The 25336-nt window shown below is 28.3% G+C and overlaps 2 protein-coding genes across 6 annotated transcripts in view; one reads left to right on the top strand and one right to left on the bottom strand.

Annotated features, from left to right (window-relative positions):
- Positions 1–9925, bottom strand: part of LOC132938146 (fasciclin-1) — a 67181-nt gene extending 57256 nt beyond the window's left edge. The window contains exon 1 of the mRNA XM_061004831.1: positions 9569–9925. Within this exon, the coding sequence (XP_060860814.1) occupies positions 9569–9706 (138 nt within the window). The 5' untranslated portion in view covers positions 9707–9925. The remainder of the gene's footprint in view (positions 1–9568) is intronic.
- Positions 9926–20031: 10106 nt separating this feature from the next.
- Positions 20032–24101, top strand: LOC132939171 (eukaryotic translation initiation factor 4 gamma 1-like). 5 transcript variants are annotated; one of them, XM_061006204.1, is made up of 10 exons: positions 20032–20531; positions 21162–21230; positions 21660–21797; positions 21903–22103; positions 22354–22427; positions 22493–22646; positions 22702–22828; positions 23346–23506; positions 23583–23761; positions 23820–24101. In XM_061006204.1, exons 2-10 carry the CDS (start codon positions 21207–21209, stop codon positions 23911–23913), a joined length of 1152 nt encoding a protein of 383 aa, XP_060862187.1. In that variant the 5' UTR covers positions 20032–20531; positions 21162–21206; the 3' UTR covers positions 23914–24101. The 5 variants fall into 5 exon arrangements, with proteins under 5 accessions (XP_060862187.1, XP_060862188.1, XP_060862186.1 ...); XM_061006205.1 differs by having other exon boundaries at positions 20032–20536; XM_061006203.1 differs by lacking the exon at positions 20032–20531 and adding an exon at positions 20593–20692.
- Positions 24102–25336: the final 1235 nt, after the last annotated feature.

Below are 25336 nucleotides of genomic sequence, written 5' to 3'. Positions count from 1 at the left end.
TACTCTTGGATTTCGTTTAGGAAGTACCTATATTATATCTCAGTTTCCTTCAAAATATTATATTAATATTTAAATTTCTAAGAAATAGGTACGTTATTCGTTAGTCGCATATTGCTGGATTATCGTTACATAATTAAATTTGTTTTTATTATTTACCTCAAAATTACATAATCATTAATTATACAATTTCAATGGTAATCGGTAAAAAGACCAAGGAAAAAAAGAACATGGAAAAAAGAAAACTGAGAAAAAGAACAGTTTTTAAAAATTTTAATTAAAATACCTATTAATTGACTATCACAAAAAAAATAAATATTAATATCAATAATTTATTATCATTACATATTAATAACCGGTAACACTGCAAACCACGGTCTTAGATTAATGCTGCAAACCTACAAAAAATCTAATAAGTCAAATTGTCTATACATTCACATAATGCTTCGTTCTCATTCCTTTATAAAATATTTAATAAATCATTTGACATCATACATCGAATAGGATAAAAAAGTTGAAAAAGAACTAACTAATGATAATCAAAGTTGAATCGAAGTATGTTATGTATGAGTTGATTTTCGATATTTTATTTTCAATGTCCAATAATTAGCTCTAAAACTTGTGATATTTTACTTTTTGAATTTGAATTATTGAAAATTTACTTTCATACAGGCACATATTAACTTCTCTTCTACAATATAGATAATATATTTGTTTTTACTTTCAAACCACTCAATAAACCATATTATTGGAAGTACAAAAATTAATTTTCATAGCATTTTCCATACTATTGATATTTAATACCCTTTAATACTTTTTTAATTTTCATAATCAATTGATATATTTTTAATTTTTAAAAATTGTTCTTTTTTTCCGGTATTCAATTATTCATTTTAAATAAACTTGGTCTTAATATGATTAAACTATTATTATATTATGTTATTCTAGAGTCTATAGACAAATAGATGGTTGTCGGTAAGGGTTTCTAAAAGTCCTATGTATTGATCATTTACTTTCAAATATCATTTTCATGAAACAATAATATAGTATTCTAGAACCTACAAATTTAAAGCCACGTTATCGGCGTATAAACCATATTCGCAGTCAAACATTTTTTATCGTACAAAAAATACGAATTTATTCCAATTCGCCAGAATAACGATACAATACGCTCTGTCGAAACCCATCGACCGTAGATGAGTTTTTATTTACTGTACGCAAAAACGCGAGATTATGCGGAAAAAATAATCGGAAATCCTCCTCTTGGCACAATAATATCGAGGAAGGAAAACGGCCACGTTATTCGTTTCACGCAGCCACACGATAATAAAACAAACGCAGAGCCGTTGAAAAAAAACCAAATAAACAATAATAACCATAAAACAAAAAACTAGAGGGATATAATATTATAATTCCGGCGGAGCTCGTTTCAGCGGCGTATTGCTTGGTTGCGTTTTATTTCATTTCTATGGTAGGCGCGACGACGGGGTTTTTGTCGTCGTGCGGTGAGCATAATATAATAATAATTCCATAAAATATACGCGTGTATCAACGATCAGGCACCCAAGCGCGCGCGCGCACGATTAAAATCTACGACTCCCGCACCCACAACACGCCGCGACTTTGTCGATTGATCGTATACGCACACACTAGGTATACTCTGTAGTTATACTCTCGTACATTAACTCCATGGTATACAGGGTGATTCACAAAAAATGCTCACCCATCCGAGCTCTGTATGTCTCCTCATTAACTGTGCATATTTCATTAAAATTCCGATTTTTTTTGTATTTTTAAGAATACCCACTTAAAGATCATATTTCAAACACACTCAAAAACCACAGTTCGAATTTTGATTAAAATACATTTGGATTATCAAAATAAATCATCTTCTTACAGAACGAAATATAGAAGTTCTCATTTGAAAAAAAAAGGAATAATTTTTATCACCGTGGAAGTAGGTACATTATGACACTCCTTAAACGGCATATAACACAATCTATATATATTTAAAAATATATAAAGTCTTTAAGTATCCTACATTGAAATTTCTCGGTGAATCATCCTGTATGTAACGATGTATATAAACGTATTACGACATGAACTGTAAATATTATTATATTAATGTAAGTCGTCCCAGCCATGCAAATAATTACTCATGCACGCGTAATACGAGCAGCGATGCACTTGTTGTGCGCGCTCTTAAAATAAAATGTTTAAGAGGATGCAACGAGTGCAAGGTGTGTGTGGGTGGCGCACTAATGTGGTCACGGCCATCGTCGTCGCTCAATAATAATGAAAAAATATTATATTTGTGTACGCGTAATATTATATCTATACCTATGTAAGTGCAGCGGAAATGCTTATAGCAATTAATGCTTATAGTAAATACCTAAGACGGAAACAGAGTAAAAACATGAACGGTGGCCGGTCGAAACATGACGCGCTTATTGGTACGCTCACGCGATTTTTAAATACGGAAACGCGCGATGGGAAAACGCCGTAAAGACGACAATGAAAAATATCTTAGAAGATTTCAGGCTTCAGCATTGCATGTTTGAGACGCCAATAATTGTGAGTCGTCTTCGACTCTTCGTGTTGTATGATAATATCATCCGCAGAAAACCGATGAATTATCGAGGTCGGTGGATAATCCGACGACAAAGACAACGGTTTAGCGTCTCGAAATAGAGGAAACATTCGTCACGGTCGACGGGCGGACGGACTCGGGAAACGCCCGCTCGCCGCTGGTGTGTAACGCGCCTTTTTCCGCGATAGTAAACGTCTGGGGTCTGGCCAACGATATCCGATCGGAAGATTTATAAAAACGTTACGGGCGGATTGGTGTGCGAGATATATTATACACTGTAAATAATACCGTGTGCGAGAGTATAGTCCTCCGATACTCCGATCAAGGAGGGTGTCGCGGGTACTTAAATCTGCAGCAGTGCTGCACGCGACGAAATTGCACACCCGCTCTGCATTACGCATGTTTTATAAATTTACAATCGCGTGTGCATAATATATTGAGCGTAACGCTATAATACCCACGCGAATCCTTTCCCCATTTGTAGACCCGGCGAACGAGCCTGTACGCGAACAACTCGGTGTAACGTATCAATCGCTGAACAAGATCGGACTTTAAATAGTGTTCAACGGCGAATATACAATGGCGACGGCCAACGAGTGTTATACCGGGAATGTGTATGATATGGGGTAATAGTCGTGCGTCGTCGTCGTCGTCCGGTTAAAATGTTAGACACATTTCACACAGAGGGGCTGTTCTCTAGGGGCCTTCGTATAATATGAACATTAATATTGTACAGGGTGGGGTGGTTTGCCGTTATTTTCCTCGAACGTGCCAGCCTATCCGCCAATACTGTATAATATATGATATGTGTAGTACTCAATACTGTCAAAACTTCAAAACTTGCATAACTTATAAACCTGCATGTGAGAATACACTTATTGGAAATTAATAAATAATAATCAAAGTTTTGAAATATTTACATGAAATACAAGATACCGTTGAAGAAAATATAAGCATTTTTACTGTCTTGTAATAGGTGATGACAAACACAAAAAATTTAAAAATAAATTTAAAAAATTTAAAAACACAAATCATTGTAATTGCTCCGCTCAGAATCTAAAATATAATAATTATAGAATTAATACTTATAATTATACTCGATTGTTTTATATCGAGTTAAACTAAATATAAAACTAAAAACCTACAAATATTGTATACAAATTGTTTTATATATATTATTATTATAAATGTGGCTCTTTGATATATAGCTGGGGTTGTAGGTATTATAATTTTATTTAAAGTCAATGCATGCTGTATTTATATACTTATGTCCCATATGTCAAATAATTGAATAGGATTTCAAAAGCTTCATCGAGTGATTAACACCTTCCGATTACAAATCTATTTATATAATTTATCCTTTGTTGAATATATTATACGTAAAACACCGGTGAAAGCTTATATATCTAGCCACATTTTTCTCTTACATAATTAACTATACTAAAAAAAGTATGTATATATGACTATTAAAAGTAGTTACATTATGAAAAATGTACACGTCGTTTGACAAACATTTCGTACTTATTACACAACAAGATATTAGGTTTGTTGGTATCGTTGAAAAGAAATACATCGTGAATAACAATAATACATAATAATATGTGATATGTGTTGTGTTTACAAACTAAAAGGAAACAAAACCGTTGCAACGCGTTGGCCGAACCATATAGAATCTGACTGACATAATCTATTCCAAAAAAATATATTGTAACAGTTACATATCGGTATTCATTTGGTTATGCAGAATATGTCAAATTTAAACCTAATAGAAACAATATGTTCGCAGACTTTTTTGAAGTGTTAATTTTTAGCAACAATATAAAATATCATTAAATTATACTATACTAATATAGTAATATACTATATACTCTGCAGGAACAGATCCAGAGGGAAGATCTGAGAGGCCAGCCATTAACTTAAAACAAATATTTTAAAAGACCATTTATTTTTATTTTAGAAGTATCATATTATATCCTATTAGATTTGTCTTTTTTTTGTAAATCATTTTTTTTTAACAATTTATTTGTATATGGCTATATATTATTGGATTGGGTATTGAATTAATATAAGTTTCACTGAAAAACTTGAAGAAGTGTGTTGGTATGTCTGGGGAGTGGGGGCATGATCCCTTGCACCCTCTTTTTATCCATCCCTGTATAGGTACTGTATACTGTTTAGTTAAAAACTCTTGTTAGTCAATTCCATGTTTCATTGCATTCGATTCTATTATTAAAATAATTGAACGATTTTTGAGTTAGTAAAAATTAATTAAATTTATACCACCTTAAATTTTAATTAATTATGACTCAAACAATATTTATTACCTTTAAATTCATAATTAATTTTAGGTGAATTCTGGTTAAGCTGTAATTAAAATGTATGATATAAATAAAATATTTACATAATACATTGATCCAATATTTTCACGCCAAAATAAAAATGTATAGCTTTTGGGAATTGTTTAATATTAATAGTTGTTAATTATTACAATATTTTTGAATAATTCACACTTAATAGCCTAGTAGATACCTACTGGAGCTGAACTAAATATTTATTCAAATTTTCTTCAAAGGACCAACAATTTAGGTAAACACACAACAAATAAAAACTAGGTAAAAAACAACTACTTACAAGATGTAAGCTAAAAATTAATTGTATTTGTTTTTTATCATATCATTCTTTCCTATATAGACGACAATAAAAAAGAATGTGATTAAAAAGTGAAAAAAAATCGTTCCATCTATACTTTATCGACCTTGATAAATAACTATCAACGCGGATTCGTTCCACTGTCATTCACCCACGTATATAATTATTGTCGTTAATATTATGATTACTTTCATTTTTTTTTTTTTGACATTTTGGACAAAATCCAACTATTCTATATATATAATATATTCAGCTAGGCGTGTTTATACTTTTATAGTATGTAAACAAAATATGACTTTGGACTAGAAATAAACGTACTTTTTTGTAGTATGTACCTTACCTAACCAAATTATATACATATTTTTAGTAGGAATATCAAATTTATAACAATGTCATAACAATATGCATAGCAAAAAGGTAAATCCGAAGTCTAGTCACTCATCAACTAGTGTGTATATATCATGTGAGCATATTGTGAATTCCTTTAATATTTTTTAGTAACATATAAACATATGAATCATAAATCATAATCCGCGGTGCTTTAATATTTATGTTTACACACATATGAAAACCAATTAAATATTATAAATACATACTTTTTGTTTTAATTTATTTACATTACAATATTATGTTACATACGCATTACGCTCATAAAATATCATAATAAGTGAGTATGATCATTGAGTATAGATAGCCAGATAGGTAGTATTTTTTTTTTTAACTAAGTAATTTTAAAAGTTAATACAATAGTCAATAATTATACAAATACAAATTACATCAGTATGCGATTTGTTTACACACCCCTATTTGAATGCTGTCTTAATATATAATATATAATAAAATTAAGAACTATAAACTGCATGTTTTCAAGTGTATTGATTATTTCAAAACTCAAAATTAAAATAATTATAATAACTTATGATGTTATTCGATATTTCTCATATTTTAGTTTAGTAACTGTATGAATATTATATTTCGTTTGAAAATAGAGTATAATATAAGGTAAAGGAAACAACCCATTTTTTACTTCAAGCTTAAGCAAATTTTTCTAACTAAAATTAAATATAGCCAAATCAATAAAGACATCCTACATTTTACTGAAACAAAAACAATAAATAATTTTATCTTGTTATTTATTACACCAACGTGTAATTATATTTATTCACACACATTTGAATCTGTGTTGTTTTATTATGATTTATGACTTACTAGGTCTATTTTCAATTAGAAAATTATGCATAGAATTCGCACGACATCTACAATTTAACACGCAAATATTATATATCATATTGTTACAATATGTAATGTAAATGTAATATTTTAAAAATACACTGTAAAAGAATTTAATTATATTTCTCATATAAATAGTGGATTTTAGTTTATACTAAAAATATTTGAATTTATAAACTAGGCATAAATCATTAGTATAATACATATTATATTCATACATTATTAACAAACAAAAATAAAGAAATTATTAAATTCCATAAAACTTGACTTTAAAGCAGTATATAAGGATTACATATACCATTATATATAATATTATACACTATAAATTATAATAGTATTTTTAATCTCCATAGGTGTATTAATATTAAATTATTCAATAACTAATTTCATAACCAATAGACATTAGATTTATTAATTTAGCGATAAAAATAATAAATAGATATTATTCCCAATTATTATTTCCCTTAAAATTCCCAATATTTATATCCATATTATTTGTAAATAATCCTACAAACCTAATTAACAAAAAGTATGGAAGAAATTTGTAAAACTTTTTAGGGTAATAATATCAACGACAATAACTTATTAATACACTATTATTTACATTTAACAACTTTAAATAGGTATTACATACCGAATTGTAGTGGAAGAATCTATGGGAGCAAAATATACACAACCGGTAAAAAGTATAAAGAAAATAAATGCCTAGAATACACAATGAATACACATATTATTGAAAAACACAAGTGAACGTGTATAAGCAAAATATCATTATGAATACGGTATACCATTTTGTGTCATTTCCGCAGCCAACAACAGTAATTTTACATCGCGTGATGTGTTACATCAAATGTACCTAATACAAATTCATGATTTCCTGAGTTGATAAATTAGTTAAATTGGATGCAGTATAGTTTTGGTACTTTTTAGTTGGAGCCTAACAAAACACAGTCCTATGGTTTGTCAAAATGTCACTAGAATATACTTCTTAAATCGATAAAAAATTCAAAAAATATTATCATATAGGTAATATTAGTATAATAATTTAATTAACCTGATGAATAGTGAATTTAATAAAAAAATTAAATGTTTAAAATGGATAGTAATTGAAATTTCAAATTTGTCATTAGTTATAACCTAGTATATAAATTAAAATTTTTGAAAGTAATAAGAGTGTTTGACACTATGGAAAAATATGTACCTGTTCTATCAGTAGATAATATCAAGTACCAACACACAAATACTCAATATATACGTTTACGAAATATTAAATATATATCGGAATACGGTATTTTTCATTGTTTTACGTTTTTGAAACAAAATTATATTCATGATAAAAAAAATTCGTATAAAAACTAGATACCTTCATACGGTTCTAAATTATCAAATTATTTAATAAATAGTAATTATTACCTGCATATTTGTCTTATAGGAACAATTCTTATTATAATTTATAAGTTTAAAACTATTTTTTTTATTTTTTTTAACTATTACTTATAAATTATAATTAATTTAATATTCAATTATATAAGTTATGAAATTTTAGTTTTAATGTAGGTATATAAATATGTAAAATATATAAATATGTATTGGTTAGTGATGATATAAATTATAATTCCTACATCGTAAATTAAAAATAATTGTCATAAAATCATAAGCCCTATTTTAAATGAACAATCCACATAAGCAGTAACTAAATAATAGTAAATACCAATTCAATCAGGAAAAGTATACTATGCATACAATTTTAAAGACATTTAATTGTGTATATATTTTATTATAAAAATATTATAATAATATACTTAATACAAATTATTCAATTTAAATAAATTCATCCATTTATATTAATTTATAATAAAATCATAAACACATTCATTGACAATTCAGTCAATTTCAAATCGTCAGTGTTCATCGTCAATTCATCCCTGTACGGGTAAGTAAGTAACCAGCAATCAATACAGTTTCAGGGTCAAGGACTTTATCAAATATTTATGGAAGTGGTCCAAGAAAGACTAAATAACTCACGAGTTCATAACTATTTTGCCACTTTTTATTTAAAGACCATTAATTCAAAGTTTTATTAAGATCGACATTAATTAGGTACCTACCAGCTACCTTTACCGTATACATTAAATTCAATCCAATTTTGTAATCATAAAAGTTAACCAATTAAAATGTTTAATACAATAATATCTGAAACACACCCACCTATGTTCACTCCATAATGTTGACATTTTATTCTGATTTTAATATTAATTTTGGTTACTCCATAAGTTTTACTCAGATTTAGTATTTCTATAAAACGATAAAATTGTTTTGAACATTTAGTTAAAGCACGATTGTTCGTTCAGCTCCTATAAAATAATAAGTATTAGGTACCTATCTATAGGCAGGATTTTCAAACATTTCAATAAATGTTCGATAATTACGCGAAAATTGACTAACCCAGGAAGGGGGAGGGTATAACGAAATTGCAGAAAAGTGTTAGGTTATACAATTAGATGTATGTGCTCTTCATTCTCTATTTAGATTATAATTGGATCGGTTTGTTTAATTAGGTATTAGGTATGTTATACCTACCATAAAAAAACACTTATCAAATCAACTCACATACGTATAAATCGTGTCTTAAACTGTTTTCTGTATTTTGCAACGTTACTTCATCCCTAAAATTCATTCCCAGAAGGCCAGAACGCATACCAGCCACTAACCGTTATCCTATATAATATATATAGTTTAAAAAACGACAACTACTGCGAGTAAAAATCTTGACCAGTAATTTTGTGCCTACGGAGTACCTACCTACCTATAAATAGTATAATAGGCTTTTTAGTTACCACAAAGGTTAAGTACTATTATATCATTATAATTTAAAATCATAGTAATTGTCGTTATCGTCTGGCGTATCATACATTATAATATATATAGATAATATATGTAAGTATGTAACTACGTATATAATATATGCTCAACTGTATTTACGTGTTAGAGGGGCTGTCAAATGGTGAAGATTGGGTGGGGGGGGGGGGCTTGAGGGTTAAATCTACTACATAGTACAAGAACCTTAGCACTACTTTATATATTCAGATGGAAGGTACTCACTTTGGACAAATTGTACTCGGTAGACAAATATTTGATCAGCGACGAACACTGGGCGGGGCGGTATAGCACCTGAACGACAGCGGCGATCAGAAACAGACCGATGACGAATCTTCGGCGCGGTTGCTGAGACGACGACATGGCGCGGCGTCAGCAGGTAGGTAGGTACACGCACACAAACACGGTCAATCGATCCTTATTGTCGGCCGACTATAGACGAGTAGATAGTGATGTGATGCAATAATATTGTCGTCGGACGTGTTACGAAACTGTGCGACGCGAAAACGCCGGCGATACGCGGCTATAAACGTTACCTGTACACGATCGTCGGCGGCGGCGGCAAGTCGACGACTGAACGAAAGGTCTCGCGCGCACCGCTTCGCAGACCGCGGACGGCCGGCCGGCCGGCCCCCGGATCGCACACACGCCGCCGCGCGCGTCCCTACCTACCCCCGCCGCTAAGGCAGCAGCTGACGTCCCGGGTAGGTGTGTGGTCACCGCGGTCGTGGTCGGCCGTTACCGCTTACCGTGGTCCCGTGGGATAATTGGACGCGTACCAACACATAATATACCTTACGTGTTATGTGCGGCTGCCGGTCGGGCCGTCGGGGAGCGATTTTCCCACGTGGAGTCTGCGGGTTTTTCGCCAACAGTCCGCGTGGACGTGCGGGGTTTCACCGCACGGCTCGATGCGATGATGATCATAATAATAATAATTTTGTAAATTTGTTTTTCGTCTTTGAAGTTTTCCCGCTGTTACCCGGTGGATATGTGATGTTTAAGTGGTTGTAACGACGTGTTGGTCTCTGTAAGTTGGGTGGTTTCTAAATCGTTCACTCCCAGAAACGGATTTCGTCCACCACCACTTGTAGCTAAATGTGCGACTTTCCGTTATGCAATATATATATATATATTTTATTATAGTCTACGCCTCTCCCGTCCCCTAGGCGAACGGCTTTCGAGCAATTTTGACTACGTTACGACGGCAACCTATAGGCACTGCGCCAGAATAGCTTATCCACAAATTAATCAATTCTATTTTATTTTATTCCTTATTTCATAACCATTGTCGAATAACGAAATAGATATTTTGAAAATGAATAGGCCCAACACTATAAAATTTTTCACTTTATAGTAGATAGCACATAACTTATTTTGGCACTGGTATTTAAATGATTAATTTGGGACTTTAGATACCACTGTACCAGAGAAACCCTAAAATAAATTGTTCCTAAAATAATAGTTTTGTAGGTTAAATTATTCTGGTGCCATAATGCGTCTTAACTGCAGCCAGTTTTAAGCAGCTTAAGGAAATCAGTTCAAACCAAGTTTAATACTGATGACTGGCGCCAGTCTTCGGGTGCCACGGATCAGTACTTGAGATCGACCATATTTTGACTGTACAATTACTCGCACTTTTGAAATTACTTAAACAGTTTTTGAAAAATAAAACTGTGATGTCTTCTAACAACATTATATGTTTTATTGTTACTATTTTGTTTTGCGCATCAGTGTGTCATATAAAAACGATTAACGAAATGTGAAAAAAAAATGTAAAAAGCATCTACAACTTGTGGAAATTTGGTCACAAAAACAAAAAGCACTTACAGGCTGAAAATGTCTACTCAAATATATCAGTGTTGACATGAAATTGAAATTTAAAATCAAGTTTTTAAATTTGATAATCCACTAATTTCTCACCTAACCGAGGTTTTATATAAACGCTTATCTCCATAGCTAAGATTTCTCTCATTATCCGATTGGCAATTATTCATTTTATTTTATTTATATATGTTGTTATTGTGCAATAATCTTAATCTTATTATTTTATACTTGCTGTCAAGCTATTTATAAGTTATAATAATAATAATATTTTCTTTATTACTGAGTTTTTCGTTGAAAATTCAGTTTGGTTGAACTGAAAGGGTTAATACTTAATAGCAATTGCTATTCCAAGACTAATGCTTTTCTTTAACATGATTACCACCATGGATTTTTATTTGTATTTAAATAAATTAAGAAAATAAATACATTAATAGAAATATGAATATTTTTTTTAAAAATTTTTTTCGTGTCATGATACGTCATACGACAGGCGTGCGTTTCTATTCGTAATGCAGTATTTGCAATTTGGCATAATATTTTTCCTTAAATTTCGCACTGTGTTAAATACACCCATTTTATAACCACTATTTATACAATTACCCGTAATACCATATGCATTCGTTAAAATGTAATAAACGACATAGATCACACAATGACAATATACCTAAACAATGTTCAGTAGACACGCACTTTCATACGTATATAGTATATATGTATATAAACATTAAGTATTATAAATTATAATAATAGGTTTATACATATAGTTTATTTCGTATTCGTACATTGTTATTAAAACATTTCATAGCCATATGCACTATTTGTATTTTTAATAAGAAATTCCAACCTAGGTAATATATACTATAATAGGTATAATAGGTATAATATGTAAATTATGATAGCTGTTACCTACATTATAATAATATATTTTGATGATGTGTAAATTTATAAACCAAACCTAACCTAACCATTATTGTGTTTGTTGTTAATATAATATATTATTAAAATATAATCAATTCATCTACGACAAAACAGAACCATATATTATTCAGATTTACAGGAAAATTGATCTATATACCATATACCTACTCAAAACTAAGAAATAGTCTAGGAAGTCTATAAAAATGACAGATTACGATAGTTCAAACTAAATATTACAATTTTGGCAATGGATAGAACGTTTTTGTTACAATATCCCTATAAAAAAAGGTAATAATGTATTACTATAATATTTTACATGATATATTATAATTGTATACTATTTTATACTATAATATGATTTTGAATCATGATTACCTATTATCTACATTTTATTATTACGAGTAAATATTTACTATCTGCATTTTTTTATACATTATTTTTCTTTTAAAACAAAGTCTAGTTAAAACTTTATTAATTTGCTTTTATTTTACATAAATTAATCATCTTCTTCTTTGTACAGTTTTAAGTGAAGCAAATATAGATTTTACAACTATTAGTTCTCAATGGAAAATATGTTATTCCTAAGTAAAAAATAAAGAAATGTTTTAAAAATGGTAGTAGTATTATATTATATACTCTTATCATACATTTGTACCTACCTGACAATATGTGCCGCAATTACAATTTTGAGGCAACACTGCAAAAATATTTTAGAGGAAAGTATGAGTACTTGCACCATGTTCAAATACACTTTTTTCTGGTGCTTATACATATCGTAAATTGTAATATTAACGAAATTTAGAATAAGCAAATTTAAATACAGCTGTTTTAATTTTGCATTTTTACTGTTAAATATAAAAATATTAATATTTTTTATTATGTCAACATTTGTTTGTACTTGTGTTAACAAGATGCAGTGGTGATACTGTTAATAAGACGCGCGGATATGTGGTATAATATTAGTATATATTATTATTGTTTTATGAATTCGTAACAATTTTATAATGAGACCATAATATTGTATATATTTTTCCAGCATTCCCAGGGACGTATATTTTAGAACTATACTTTTTAGTTTTTATGAATACATACATGTTCCTTTAAAACAGGCCATATAGATTAAAACCGTGTCGTGGTAGATGTAATTTATTGTCGTTTATGGCAAAGAGCCAAAATGTTGCTAATCTGTTATTTCAACTATTTTAGTTTAGTTTTGTTACATACCAATAAATAATAATTAATAAACTATAAAATTATATAGTATTCCTTACAGACCGGAAATACACGATCGCGAGGGTTCGGTTAAAATTGTTTTACTTTGTTTATTTATTCTACATCGTTCAGATTGGTCTCACACTCTCACATGATTGTGAATGTTATATTATATAAGATATCCAGAGCGACCAGAGCGATTTTACACAAACATCACAAATAAAATTAAATAAATAAACACATTTTTTTTAAATATAACTATGGTCAGACCCAACTACAAAAATCAATGACTAATACATTAGTTACTTACTTTTATGAAATAAAAGGAATCACTTGATATAATATTTTTTACAAAACAAAAACTTAATAATTTAACAAATATTAATTTTGTTGTTAATTTAATTCTAAATAACTATCATTATCTAGTTCCTTGTCCAATGTCCTCTAAGTAAATATATATAGCATATAAGTGAAAAGTGCCTTGAGAATTAGATCAGCTAATTACTTTATTAAACTTTTAAAATGTATACTTTTTAATTTATATAGGTACCTATTAATTATTGGTATATATCTAGAATGATTAATAATAATGTCCTGAATAGTGGGAATAACTAATAAGTAGGTTCTTAGCGCGGAGTAGGTATGGATTAAAATATTGACATCACGCATGTTGAGAATTAGTTAAATTTGTTTAGTTTTCATTATTTGTGTGTCACGATGTTCCCACTGCGGCCTTACGGTCCGAGCTGAAACACCACCGTCTTTGTGGCCATAGCGGATGACCGGTTCGGACACAATGAGGACGTCCGCCTCGATCTCGTCAGCTGTCTGTGCCATAAGCTGTTCCGCTGACCAGTTGGCGTTCAGATTAATTTGAAGGAAGTTAATCATCGGAGACTCTCTTCGCTCCCCCGGACTGTTTCCTGGCAGCGCGTGCGCCCGAGCCCGACTTGTGTGCGACCCTCTTTAGTCCAGCGGTCTCGCACGCTATGCAGTGGTCATCCGCCTCCTTGCAGTCCTTCATAGAGTGACTACCTGTAGTGCCGCACTTCCAGCAGGCGCCGGTCGTGTCCTCGGCTTGCAAGTCCTCGCGTTGACAAGCTAATAACCTATTAGTAGGATCAATTGTTTCTGTACCATGAATAATAAAGGTGGGCAAGTGGATGTCGCTCTGCTGTACAGTAGGTTACAAGTGGGTCACTGTAATGGATGGTGTTAACTTTGAATTCAATGATATAATATCATTGTATAAGAAAAACGATTCTGAGCGAAATCGGTCAGTCAGCCTGATATTACCATGTATATTTGATGATGTTATTGTGAATAAAGTAATTTAATATATATAACCTATTTACGTGGAGCCTTGTTTTCAATTTTCAATCCTTAGCTATAAAAGTTGAACATTTTATACATTTTTAACTACAAAATAATTATTAAATTATAAATTTTATAAATTTTTAACTACAAAATAATTATTAAATTATAAATTTGATACATTTTGTCAAAAATTGAACTTACCCTTATATTAAATTTTCAAGCTTTTTTTAACCAACAAATAAAATTTTATTGATAGGTATTTATAAAAAAAAAACTAAAAAAAAGGGAAACTGAAAATGTCTAATATAAACATTCAGTCAAAATTACATGTACCTACGGTCATTTGTTTTAGAGTTGCACCAAAAACCAAAATCGATTTTCTCGAAAACAGATTTTGCGTAAAACTTCCCGTTTTTCCTTAATTTTTCTTTTGTTTTTCACGTCACTTTTGAAAACTACTGGGAAATTTTACTTTTGACCCCCCCCCCCCCCCCCCCCAAAAAAAAAAAAGTACCAACTAGATTTACTTTCCTATCAGAAAAGTTACTGTTGAAGAAAATTCAAGCCATCCAAGTTACTGTCCTAAAAGGTGATGACAGACACAAAAAAAAATTTTAAAAAAAACACACATCATTGTAAAATCAATACATTCATCGCTTCGCTCAGAATCTAAAAATTACTTTAGGTTTAATACAGGTTTTAAATAAAATAAAGTATATTACTATTATTATACGTGGTCAGCGTGAACAAAATAATAAATAATAAATTAATAACGTATCAATATATTATGAATTATGATACATAATATAATATGCCTTTTAAGTCATAATATAACTTAGTCATTGTCACTGCCCCGGAAGACCAAATACCGAAAAAATAAAAATAAATTACACACAAAAATATAAAAATATAAATAATAATAATAATAAGATAAACACTGCAAGTCACGACGGACACATGGCTCGTTAGAGCTTGAACAACAAGAAGCCTGTGTGATTACTGATAGGGTATATTATTATGCTAATATTTATTTATTTTGACTATTTTATTTCGTATCGAAGCATTATACTATACCGATATGTACATTTTACAAGCCTATCTTAAATAGCATCTGATGTAAAAGCTAAAAACATTCTATACCAACATCTGCTCAAAAGAAAATAATGACTTAATAATAAAGATTTTCAATTTTATATATAGTGAAATAGTGTCATTAATGCTACCTATATATAAGTAATAAATATATAATGTATACATATTATAAATATTGTAATTATAATTATTATTATTATAATTTATTTATAATAATATACATTTCAGTATTTTACTGTAGAAGATAAGTAGGTGGTCCATCAAGTGCCTATAGTTCTGTTCAGTGTTAATATTATATATTTGATATTATAACAATTAACAACAAGCTTTAAGATTTATAACTTATATTATACACTCGTAAAATTTCAGTAATCTGTATAATCTATAGTGTATTGAATTGTATTAGAACATACTGCGCACTCGCAAATTTGAATTGAAGCACTAAAGATGGTTTCACACAGACCGATTTAAAAATCTAGGCTCGAAGCGACAAAAAAAATAACAGGTAAGATTGTAACCTATATATAGGTAGGTAATTAATATTTATTGTTATATACTTATATCATACGACACACAGCATGATCATACTTATAATTATATAATATAGGTACCTATATACACATTCACATGCATATAAAATAAATAAAATAAAATAAAAATTAATTTTGTAAAATAATATCGATTAGTCCACTATAAATGTTCGCTAAGTACTTTTGAGACTTTTAAACACACTAAAATTAATTTAAGTAACGAAAGAAACCGATATAATAGCTTTTATAGGTTATTTAAATTTATATTTTCAATGGAACACAACTATCTTGACTGTATTTTACAATACCTAGGTATAGCAGGTACCTACTTAAATCATGCAATTATTTTGTTGTTAAGAATTCATCACATTTTTAATTTTGTTAGCTAATGCTTGAAAATTAAATTTTCAAATTTTGTAATTTGAATTCTAAGTTAGACATGTATGGGGTTAGACATCTATGGGGGCGACTCAGATGCAGTGAGAGTGGCTATATGGATTATGGAAATTAATGTTGAAGAAAAGAGAGGGAAATGGAGACCGAGAAAGAGATGAATAGACATAATAGAGAATGACACGAAAATATCCGATGTAAATAAGGAGAGATCAGGGGGCAGAGAGCTATATGAATATTATGTAGGACAAGACGTGTGGCCGATGCCATATATAGTTGGGAGCGAAGGGCGAATGAAAAGAAGAAGAATAACTGAATAAGTTATTTAATAAATAATAAGTGCCATTAAGTGATAGCCTAAAATAATGTAGGTACCTATTAGCTCGACTATTCGACCACTCAAAGGTATATTATATTGTATCATTATTAAGAACTATAATCAATATTCAATAATAATTAATAATTAATAATTAATAGATACCTACACATAATTTAATAATTCAAAAACTACACGTATGAATTTCAAATTAGGTAGGTATTTCTATAAAAAAAAATTTCTTTCATCATAGGAATAGGTACCTAGTTAGGTACTTCTTAAATCTGAGTACCTAATTTAAAATATGGAATTTAAAATATAGAACAAGTGTGCTTGAAAACTCCAAAAATAAGAATTTTAATAAATGCATAATTAAAACATAAAAGTAGATGAGCATGCTTATATAGTGAATCATTCCCGTATATCCGTATAGGTTGGATTTGATTATTTATAAATATATATTATGATAAATGATAAATATAATATTTTTATTACTTATTAGTATTTAATGCCCATATTCAAAATAAGTACAGTGCGAGTTTTGGTGAGCTAACGTTATATTTTGAAAGGGCATAACCCCGTAGGCGTGGACGCGTGGCATATATACGTATCTTAAATCTAAATTCGAGCTGCTAAACCATAAATTTCTTTTAAACTTATAAGTTATAAGATATAATAATTACTTATGTGTCTATAATATATTAACATAGTATGTAAATATTAATATTATGTACAGACTATTCGTCTATACTATTGTTCTGTGATACTACTTATGTAGTTATGTACTATGTATAAAGAAATCTGTGATATTATAAAAATTTGCTAAACTAGACGGGCTTAAAATTATCCCACATTATCCCGCACCGGTATAATGAACCATGTAAATCATATGTATATATATGGATGTCCAAACATCCCGGTGCAAGTGCATTATTTTTCACACCGGTTTATTCCAGCGAATTTCTAGATTATCTTAGACATAGGTACCTACATTAATACATTATTATAGACTTATATAAGTCTCTCGATATTATGTTATTATCATAGACCCTACTAGGTCTATCGTCTATGGTTAGGTTATCGTTAAGACTTGTTATTAGAGATGTGAGTGGAGTAAATTTACCAGGTAATTTTTTACCGGTAAAAAAATTTACCGTAAATTTTACCAATTTTTTTTTTACCGGTAAATTATTTTTTACCAAAAAAAAATGTTGTGTGACCTCTCTAATCAAATGAAATCGAAAACGCCTAGTCTAAATTGTAAAGAGATATATTTTTTATCAAATGTTAACAATACAATAATGAATAAAGTACTAATCACGGTTTAAGATGAATCTATAGGTAATAAACAGGTTGGACCAAAGTAGGTAAACCGAAAAAGGAACTTCTGTGATATTATCATTTGTAATATTTATAATTTATATACTTGTTATTGTTTATATAGTTTGTTATATACTATAAAATCAATATTCTGCCACCCCTAATATATATTAGAACATTAAATATCAGTAGGTAATTAGGAAAGATTTTATAGGGAGATACCAAGAATGCAGATAATGTGATATTGATAATATACTATTATCAATACAAAAGTTAAGTCTAAATATAAATGTTTTGACTTAAAAAGAAATAAAGGTAATGTGAATTTTGATAGTTTAGTTTAGTTTAAATTATTTATTAATTGTAATATGAATAATTCAATATTCATATTTCATAAAATGTACTAATTACTAATGTCTAATACAGAACAATAGGTATTTTAGATTCATTTTTTAAATTTTTTGTTAATTATTGTTATTATTAGAAAGAACTAGATTTAACAAGTAGGTATACAACATTAGTACCTAATACGAATCGTATTTAGTATTTACTAATGTATAATAGTAAAAAATAACAATGGCTCTAAGATTTAGCTATTTTACCATTTTTACAACATTATTGGTAAATTTACCGTAAAATTTACCGGTAAATTTACCGATATTTTTTTTACGTAAATTCTCCATCTCTACTTGTTATAACGTTTTCGGCGTTTACCCGCACGGCCAATTGATGAATATATAAAATATAAATATAATAATAACTAATATTCTATTAAGGGATGTATTATATTTATACACACGATCTTTAATTAATCTGGGCGACTGGGCATGTACATTTATTACACTACCTGTCTACCTACCACAAGTTAAATCATAAATATTTTTTTCTGTGATTTGATACTGATACTACAATATAATATAGTTCCATGCTACTACCTATAACACAGACTTTTATAATAAATAGTACTATGTAAAAAACTGTGTACTATAATATTGTATTTGAATACTATTTATTATTAATTGCATAACGGTATCAACATAGAACAGTAATCACACGTCATGGTCTTAGAATCACGATTAAGAGGATGTCGCACCCGCATATGTTGTCTCCGTCTTATACACGTACAACATGAGACATTTTCGTTCGCTACAATAGTTTCCATAAGGTGCTGCCAGTTTTGATATTTGAGTGAATTGACCTATTATCAAACTTTTAGGTGACAACATTATCTGTGTTCTCTCGACGGTTTCTTACGATATTTTAATTTTTAAGTGAGTTATGAGCATTATCAAACATAATATTTTACATAGGTACTGATAACCCACTTAAAAATTAAAATATCCTAAAAAACCAACGAGGGAACCCAGATAATGTTGTTACCTAAAAGTTTGATAATAGGTCAATTCACTCTAATATCAAAAATGACAGCACTCTATTGAAACTAGCAAACGAAAATTTGCTACGTCGTCCGTGTGTAAGACGGAGACGGCACATGCGGGCGCGACGTCCTCTTAAAGATATATACCTTTAATCTTTAATCGTGCATTCGTGCATAGAATATATGGTGGTATACAGACTGGTATCACACATTCAAATTTCAAACTATCACTTAACTGACAACTGCAGTTAACATTTCGTACATAATACAATATAATATTATTATTATATTTATATTATATTATTATATTGTATTTTCCGCATTACACTCATAAACTCTTTACAATATTTGATATTTGATAGTTGATAGTTGATACAGTCACAGTGTTGATCAAACGACAGACATTGATCAGATCAGTCTACAGTGTAGACTCTACACTCTACTTGTAATTTTCTGTATACATAATTATTCACTGTATCGAGACACGAGTGTTCTATATTGATCGAGAAAGAAGTGTTATATTAAACTGTTCCGTGGTAGTTCCTAACTATAGTAGACGTGACTTAAGTTGTGCACCTATCCGGTGTGCTTTTGGCCATAGTTAATTGTTATAACTTATAATTTAATACTTGGCCTGCATTAGCATAATATTTTTATTAAGTAATACCTAGGTCATTTTAATGGTTACTTGGTGTGTTATGTACAATAACAAATACTTGGCAACATAATAATATAAATATATTATACCTGCATAAATACTATTTTCCAATTGTCATCATTGATCTGTGATTTGTTAAGTTCGTTTTCATTGATTTATGTGTGTCAACTGAAGGTTATAAGACTAGATTTTGAAGAACTAGTTACTCTATACACAAATAACCACAAGTAAGGTATATTTATTTTATGTGACAGTAGTTATAATTGTATAGATAATATAAAATTAGTCCTTTTTAGCATTATAATGTTGTTTATATTAATTATTAACAAACTTTGCAGTAAATGTAATGCAGTTATTACATATATTTCCATACAATTACAATATACCTGTTAAGTAATAACTATGTTTTATATTAAACGTATTAAATATTTTATGATAATAATTGTACTAAGTAGTAAAAAGGAGGTATTTTTATTTTACCTTATGATTACCTACTATTTATAATATAATATTACCGAAAAAATAATCTCGAGTACGAACTAAATATGTCTGACCATATTGATAGATAAGCATTCTTGATTTTTTTGTACTTGGTTTACTAAAAGAACAATTATATAAATTAACCTTGAAAATACCTAATACTTCAAAAAATGAAACAAAACTTGGTTTTGTTTAAAAACCTTGTTAAAATATTATTCATCTTGGACTATAATACGTATACAAAGTAGTAAATAATTAAATTTTTGATTTAACATATTATTTGAGTTTTATTATAATCAGTTTCTAGATACTAATTTATTATTATTATTAAATTTAAATCTGTTTCTTTTTTATAATTTATTTTCTTTTATTTTCAGTTGATTGTTTGTACTGCAGTTGATAAAATTGAAAAAAAAATCATTATGGAACTAATAAGTAACTCTGACGTAAGTATTTAATGTTATACACAATATTACACATTTATGAAATTTTAATGATTCTCTGATTTATAATTATCATAATATGTTAAATAAGTTAAATTTTTCATTTTTGCAATTACATATTTAATCCAACATTCTAACCTGACGGAAACAATAATAAACACCACAATTAAATGGTAGGAATATGAAGACAGGATACATAAGTCTCTAGATTGCTATTTTCTACTATATTCTGTCTCAATGAACCTAAGCATCGTGTATTATAATTAATATACACAACATACAGATAAAATAGTTATTATTCATTTTTCTTGCACTTGTGTAAACAATAAGAAATAAAATAGTTTTTATTTATTATTCATCCAATAATAAGTGTTGTTTAGTCTCTATATTATACATTTTAATCATTAATTTTTAAAATTTGTATTATTTTAGGAAGTGTTAAATACTGTAAGATCAATTGTTTATCATTTAAATGATGTTAACTTGGCCAAGATGACACCAAAAATGATTGCTTTGCCAATAAATAATGTTAAACTACTCGAAGAAATAACAGATATAATATTTGATCGAGTATGTATTTATTAATAATCATTATAGTTCTAACTTCTAATTGAACTTGTATATATTATCATTACTTTTTATTTTATTTATTGCATTATCATTATATCCATCTAGGCTTTAAAAAGACAAAATTATACACATGTATACGCCCAGATGTGTGCATGTATGATAAATGACTCCAAGTTTAATAAACTTGCTACAGATACTAAAACTACATTTCAAAAAGTTCTATTAAAAAAATGTTCTGATGTATTTTATATAGAGTATCAACAGGAATTAAACCAATTAAAAAAGAAGATGAAAAATGATAATATGGTAAATTATAAGTTATGAAAGCTAAATTAAAGTTATGTTGTCATAATATTTTGTTATGACATTTGATTATTATTTATTATTATTATTATTATCATCTATGGTTCTTAACGTATTATAATACCTTTATACATTTTTTTTTTTATTCCTAATTCCTGTATGAAATTAAATGTAATTCTGAATTCAAAATAAGTTTACTTATTTTTAAAGGTTGGGTTTAATAATACTCATATACTTATTATTTGTTTACCAGGTACCAAAGAGGTGTATATCCACTTTAAATAATTTTCAATTCGATTTTAATAAAAAATCCATTTGCAATTGCAGGTGTGTTTTGGATTAATTAACTATTACCTTATTTTCTTTTTAATTTAAAGTATTATTTTTGATAGATTTATTGGCGAACTCTTTAAAAATGGTGCTTTTCCAGAAAAAGTTATTTTGTCATGCATTACAGATTTAAGTAAAGAAAATAATGAAAATAATGAACTACAAATGCATTGTTTATGTACAATACTACAATTAGTTGGACCAATATTATCAAAAGTAACAATAAAAATTGCTATGAAGAAATTGTTTAATAAATAGTTTTTTTTTCTAGACATATGATTTGAACAAACTAGTTAATAAGCTTGTATCCTCTTTAAATAACCATGGCATGCCATCGACACTAAAATGTTTAATACATCAAGTAAAAAGAATGCATTCCAAGGGTTGGAAGAATGAGGGTAATTGTTTTTAGTTTTAAAATAATTTTAAAAAACTTTTGAGTGCATTTTTTTTTGCTTATATAATAATTATATGATAAATCTTGCATATGAAAAACGATTTTGAGAGGAGATGGAAGTGTTTTTTTAGTAATTTATATGGATATTTTATTATATTTATATTGTTATTAGTAATTTATTTTTATATTAGTCATACGATTGGCTGAAAATTGTTAAAAAAATGTGAGTTCAACAGAACAGATCTTGTGTTGTTATCTTTAGTTTTAGGGTGAATTGACCTATTATAAAACAAAGTTAAAAACATGTTGGATATGTGCATTTTTAAATTGTAACATTTTATACACTCATAACAGTCATAACCAGGGTTTGGATTTATAGCACCTGTAATCATAAAAAAAGCACTTAAATACTTCATATAAGCACTTAAAAATAATAAAATGAGCAAAAAAGGCACGACAAAAACTATCAACATAAGTTTTTTCTATAATATTGTTTATTTTTTTTATTGTATTTTCAGAGCCTGTCAACTTTATAGGAAACAATTATACTGTATTTTCTGATTTACCAATACATATGAAAAGTGTGTATAGATTAAAATCAATTATGATAATGGCAGAATGGATTTATGATGAAAGTCATGATGTTCTTTTCAATTTTGTCAACAAGAATAAAATTGATGTATGTCCCAACATCCAATACCACCTACTGTAAAATATTTTCTGATGTCAAGTATATATAATTTCTATACTTACAGGAGGTTATGCAGTTATTACAAATTAGTAATACTTGGATTTTCTATGATCCAGTATTGTTTGTTGTTTCAATAATTCTTGTAGCTCTAGAAGAAAATCAAATTGTAAGAAACCATGCTGGAAAACTTTTAAATAATCTTAATAAAAAAAAAAAGTTATCAACACATTCAATTCAATCGGGGTAAATAGTATAAGAAAGTAGTTAAAACAATTTTTTGTATACTCGTTAATTGTTTCAGAGTCAACAAAGTATTGAATGATTCGGGCACTAAGAAAGAGTATCCAAATTTGTCAAACTTAGTTTCAGATATAACTGGTCAGTCTAAACTCTAAACATTAAAGTGTAATAATGCCTGTTGAGTTTAAATTTAAATTTAAAATGTTTGATTAATTACATATCTTGTAGAATTTTGTATTAAGTAATGTTTTTTGTTGAATTATCATCCTTGTACATTTTATTATACTATATAGATAAACCTATTTTTATATTATACTTCAGTATGCATTTAGGTATATTTGAGTTATTATTAATATGACTTTTTTTTTTATACTAATAAATATAATGTATAATTGATTTCATTGTTAAGAATTGTAAACGGTTAAATAATTCTTTAGTTATGGAAATAACATTTGATAAAACTTTATTTATTTATTGAAAGTGAGGGCTAGTAGCCCAATGGACAATGGTTGAAATATTAGTATACAATAAAAGATATAATAAGAAACAAAAAACAGCAAATTTCATAATGAACAACTTATAACAAAGAAATTAGAAAATATATAATATAAGATATATTATATTAATTAGAAGTGTGAGACGGTTCATTATTGGCAATCCTCATCATTGTTACAATTGACTCATTAGCATCATGGTTTATGTTATAACTTATAAACAGGAATAGGTATAAAACAAATAGTTATTACGTGTGGCCAAAGTTGGGATTTTGAAATTAATGTGAGAGAAGATTTGGGAAGTCAATTTTATCTGAGAGTAAATTAGAGTGAAAAGTTTAATAATTAGCTTTATAATGTATCATCAAAATTTTTAATTATTTAAGTATTAGATATTCATACTATTTTGTGTTCCATTATTCAACAGAATCCAAATAATATTTCAATATCCAATAACCAAGGTAAATGGACATTTTCCACCCAGCTGTTTTCGGTCTAGTAGGACATTCCCCCCACCCCCCAATATATTTTTGATGTGGACATTTTCCCACCATTTTTTTTAAAAGTTTATTATTGATTAATATAATTTAATACAATATAATTTATTATTCAATATGAAATTATTTTTTTTAAATAAAATATAAATAATATAAACATTTTTTTTTATTTTCATAATTAATATAATAGACTAAAAATGTATATGTTTGATCAACTATACTAATTAAAACAATAACAATTTAAAAAAAAAATAAGTATAAAATAAAATATAATTAATAATTAATAAAAATGGCTATAAATTCCGACATGAAAATGAGACATTTTGTGAAAAACATTTGATTACTGATGCTTTTGTTGCTTCTATACTAAACATATTTTTTAGCCCTTGTTCATATTTATTTCTTATTTATTAAAACTGTACTAGTTTGGATATTTAACAATTTAATATTTGCTTTTGAATTTGATTTAAGTAGTTCAGTTGATCTAAAATATACATCTGTAATTTATTATATTTATGAAAATATTAGACAATTGCTGGTAAAAAAATAATTTAATATTAAATAGTAAAATAACAAAATAAAATTAT

The sequence above is a fragment of the Metopolophium dirhodum genome, chromosome 2 (genome assembly GCF_019925205.1).
Source record: "Metopolophium dirhodum isolate CAU chromosome 2, ASM1992520v1, whole genome shotgun sequence".
NCBI lineage: Eukaryota > Metazoa > Arthropoda > Insecta > Hemiptera > Aphididae > Metopolophium > Metopolophium dirhodum.
The sequence above is the reverse complement of the archived record's forward strand: the minus strand, read 5'-3'. Positions and strand labels throughout refer to the sequence as shown.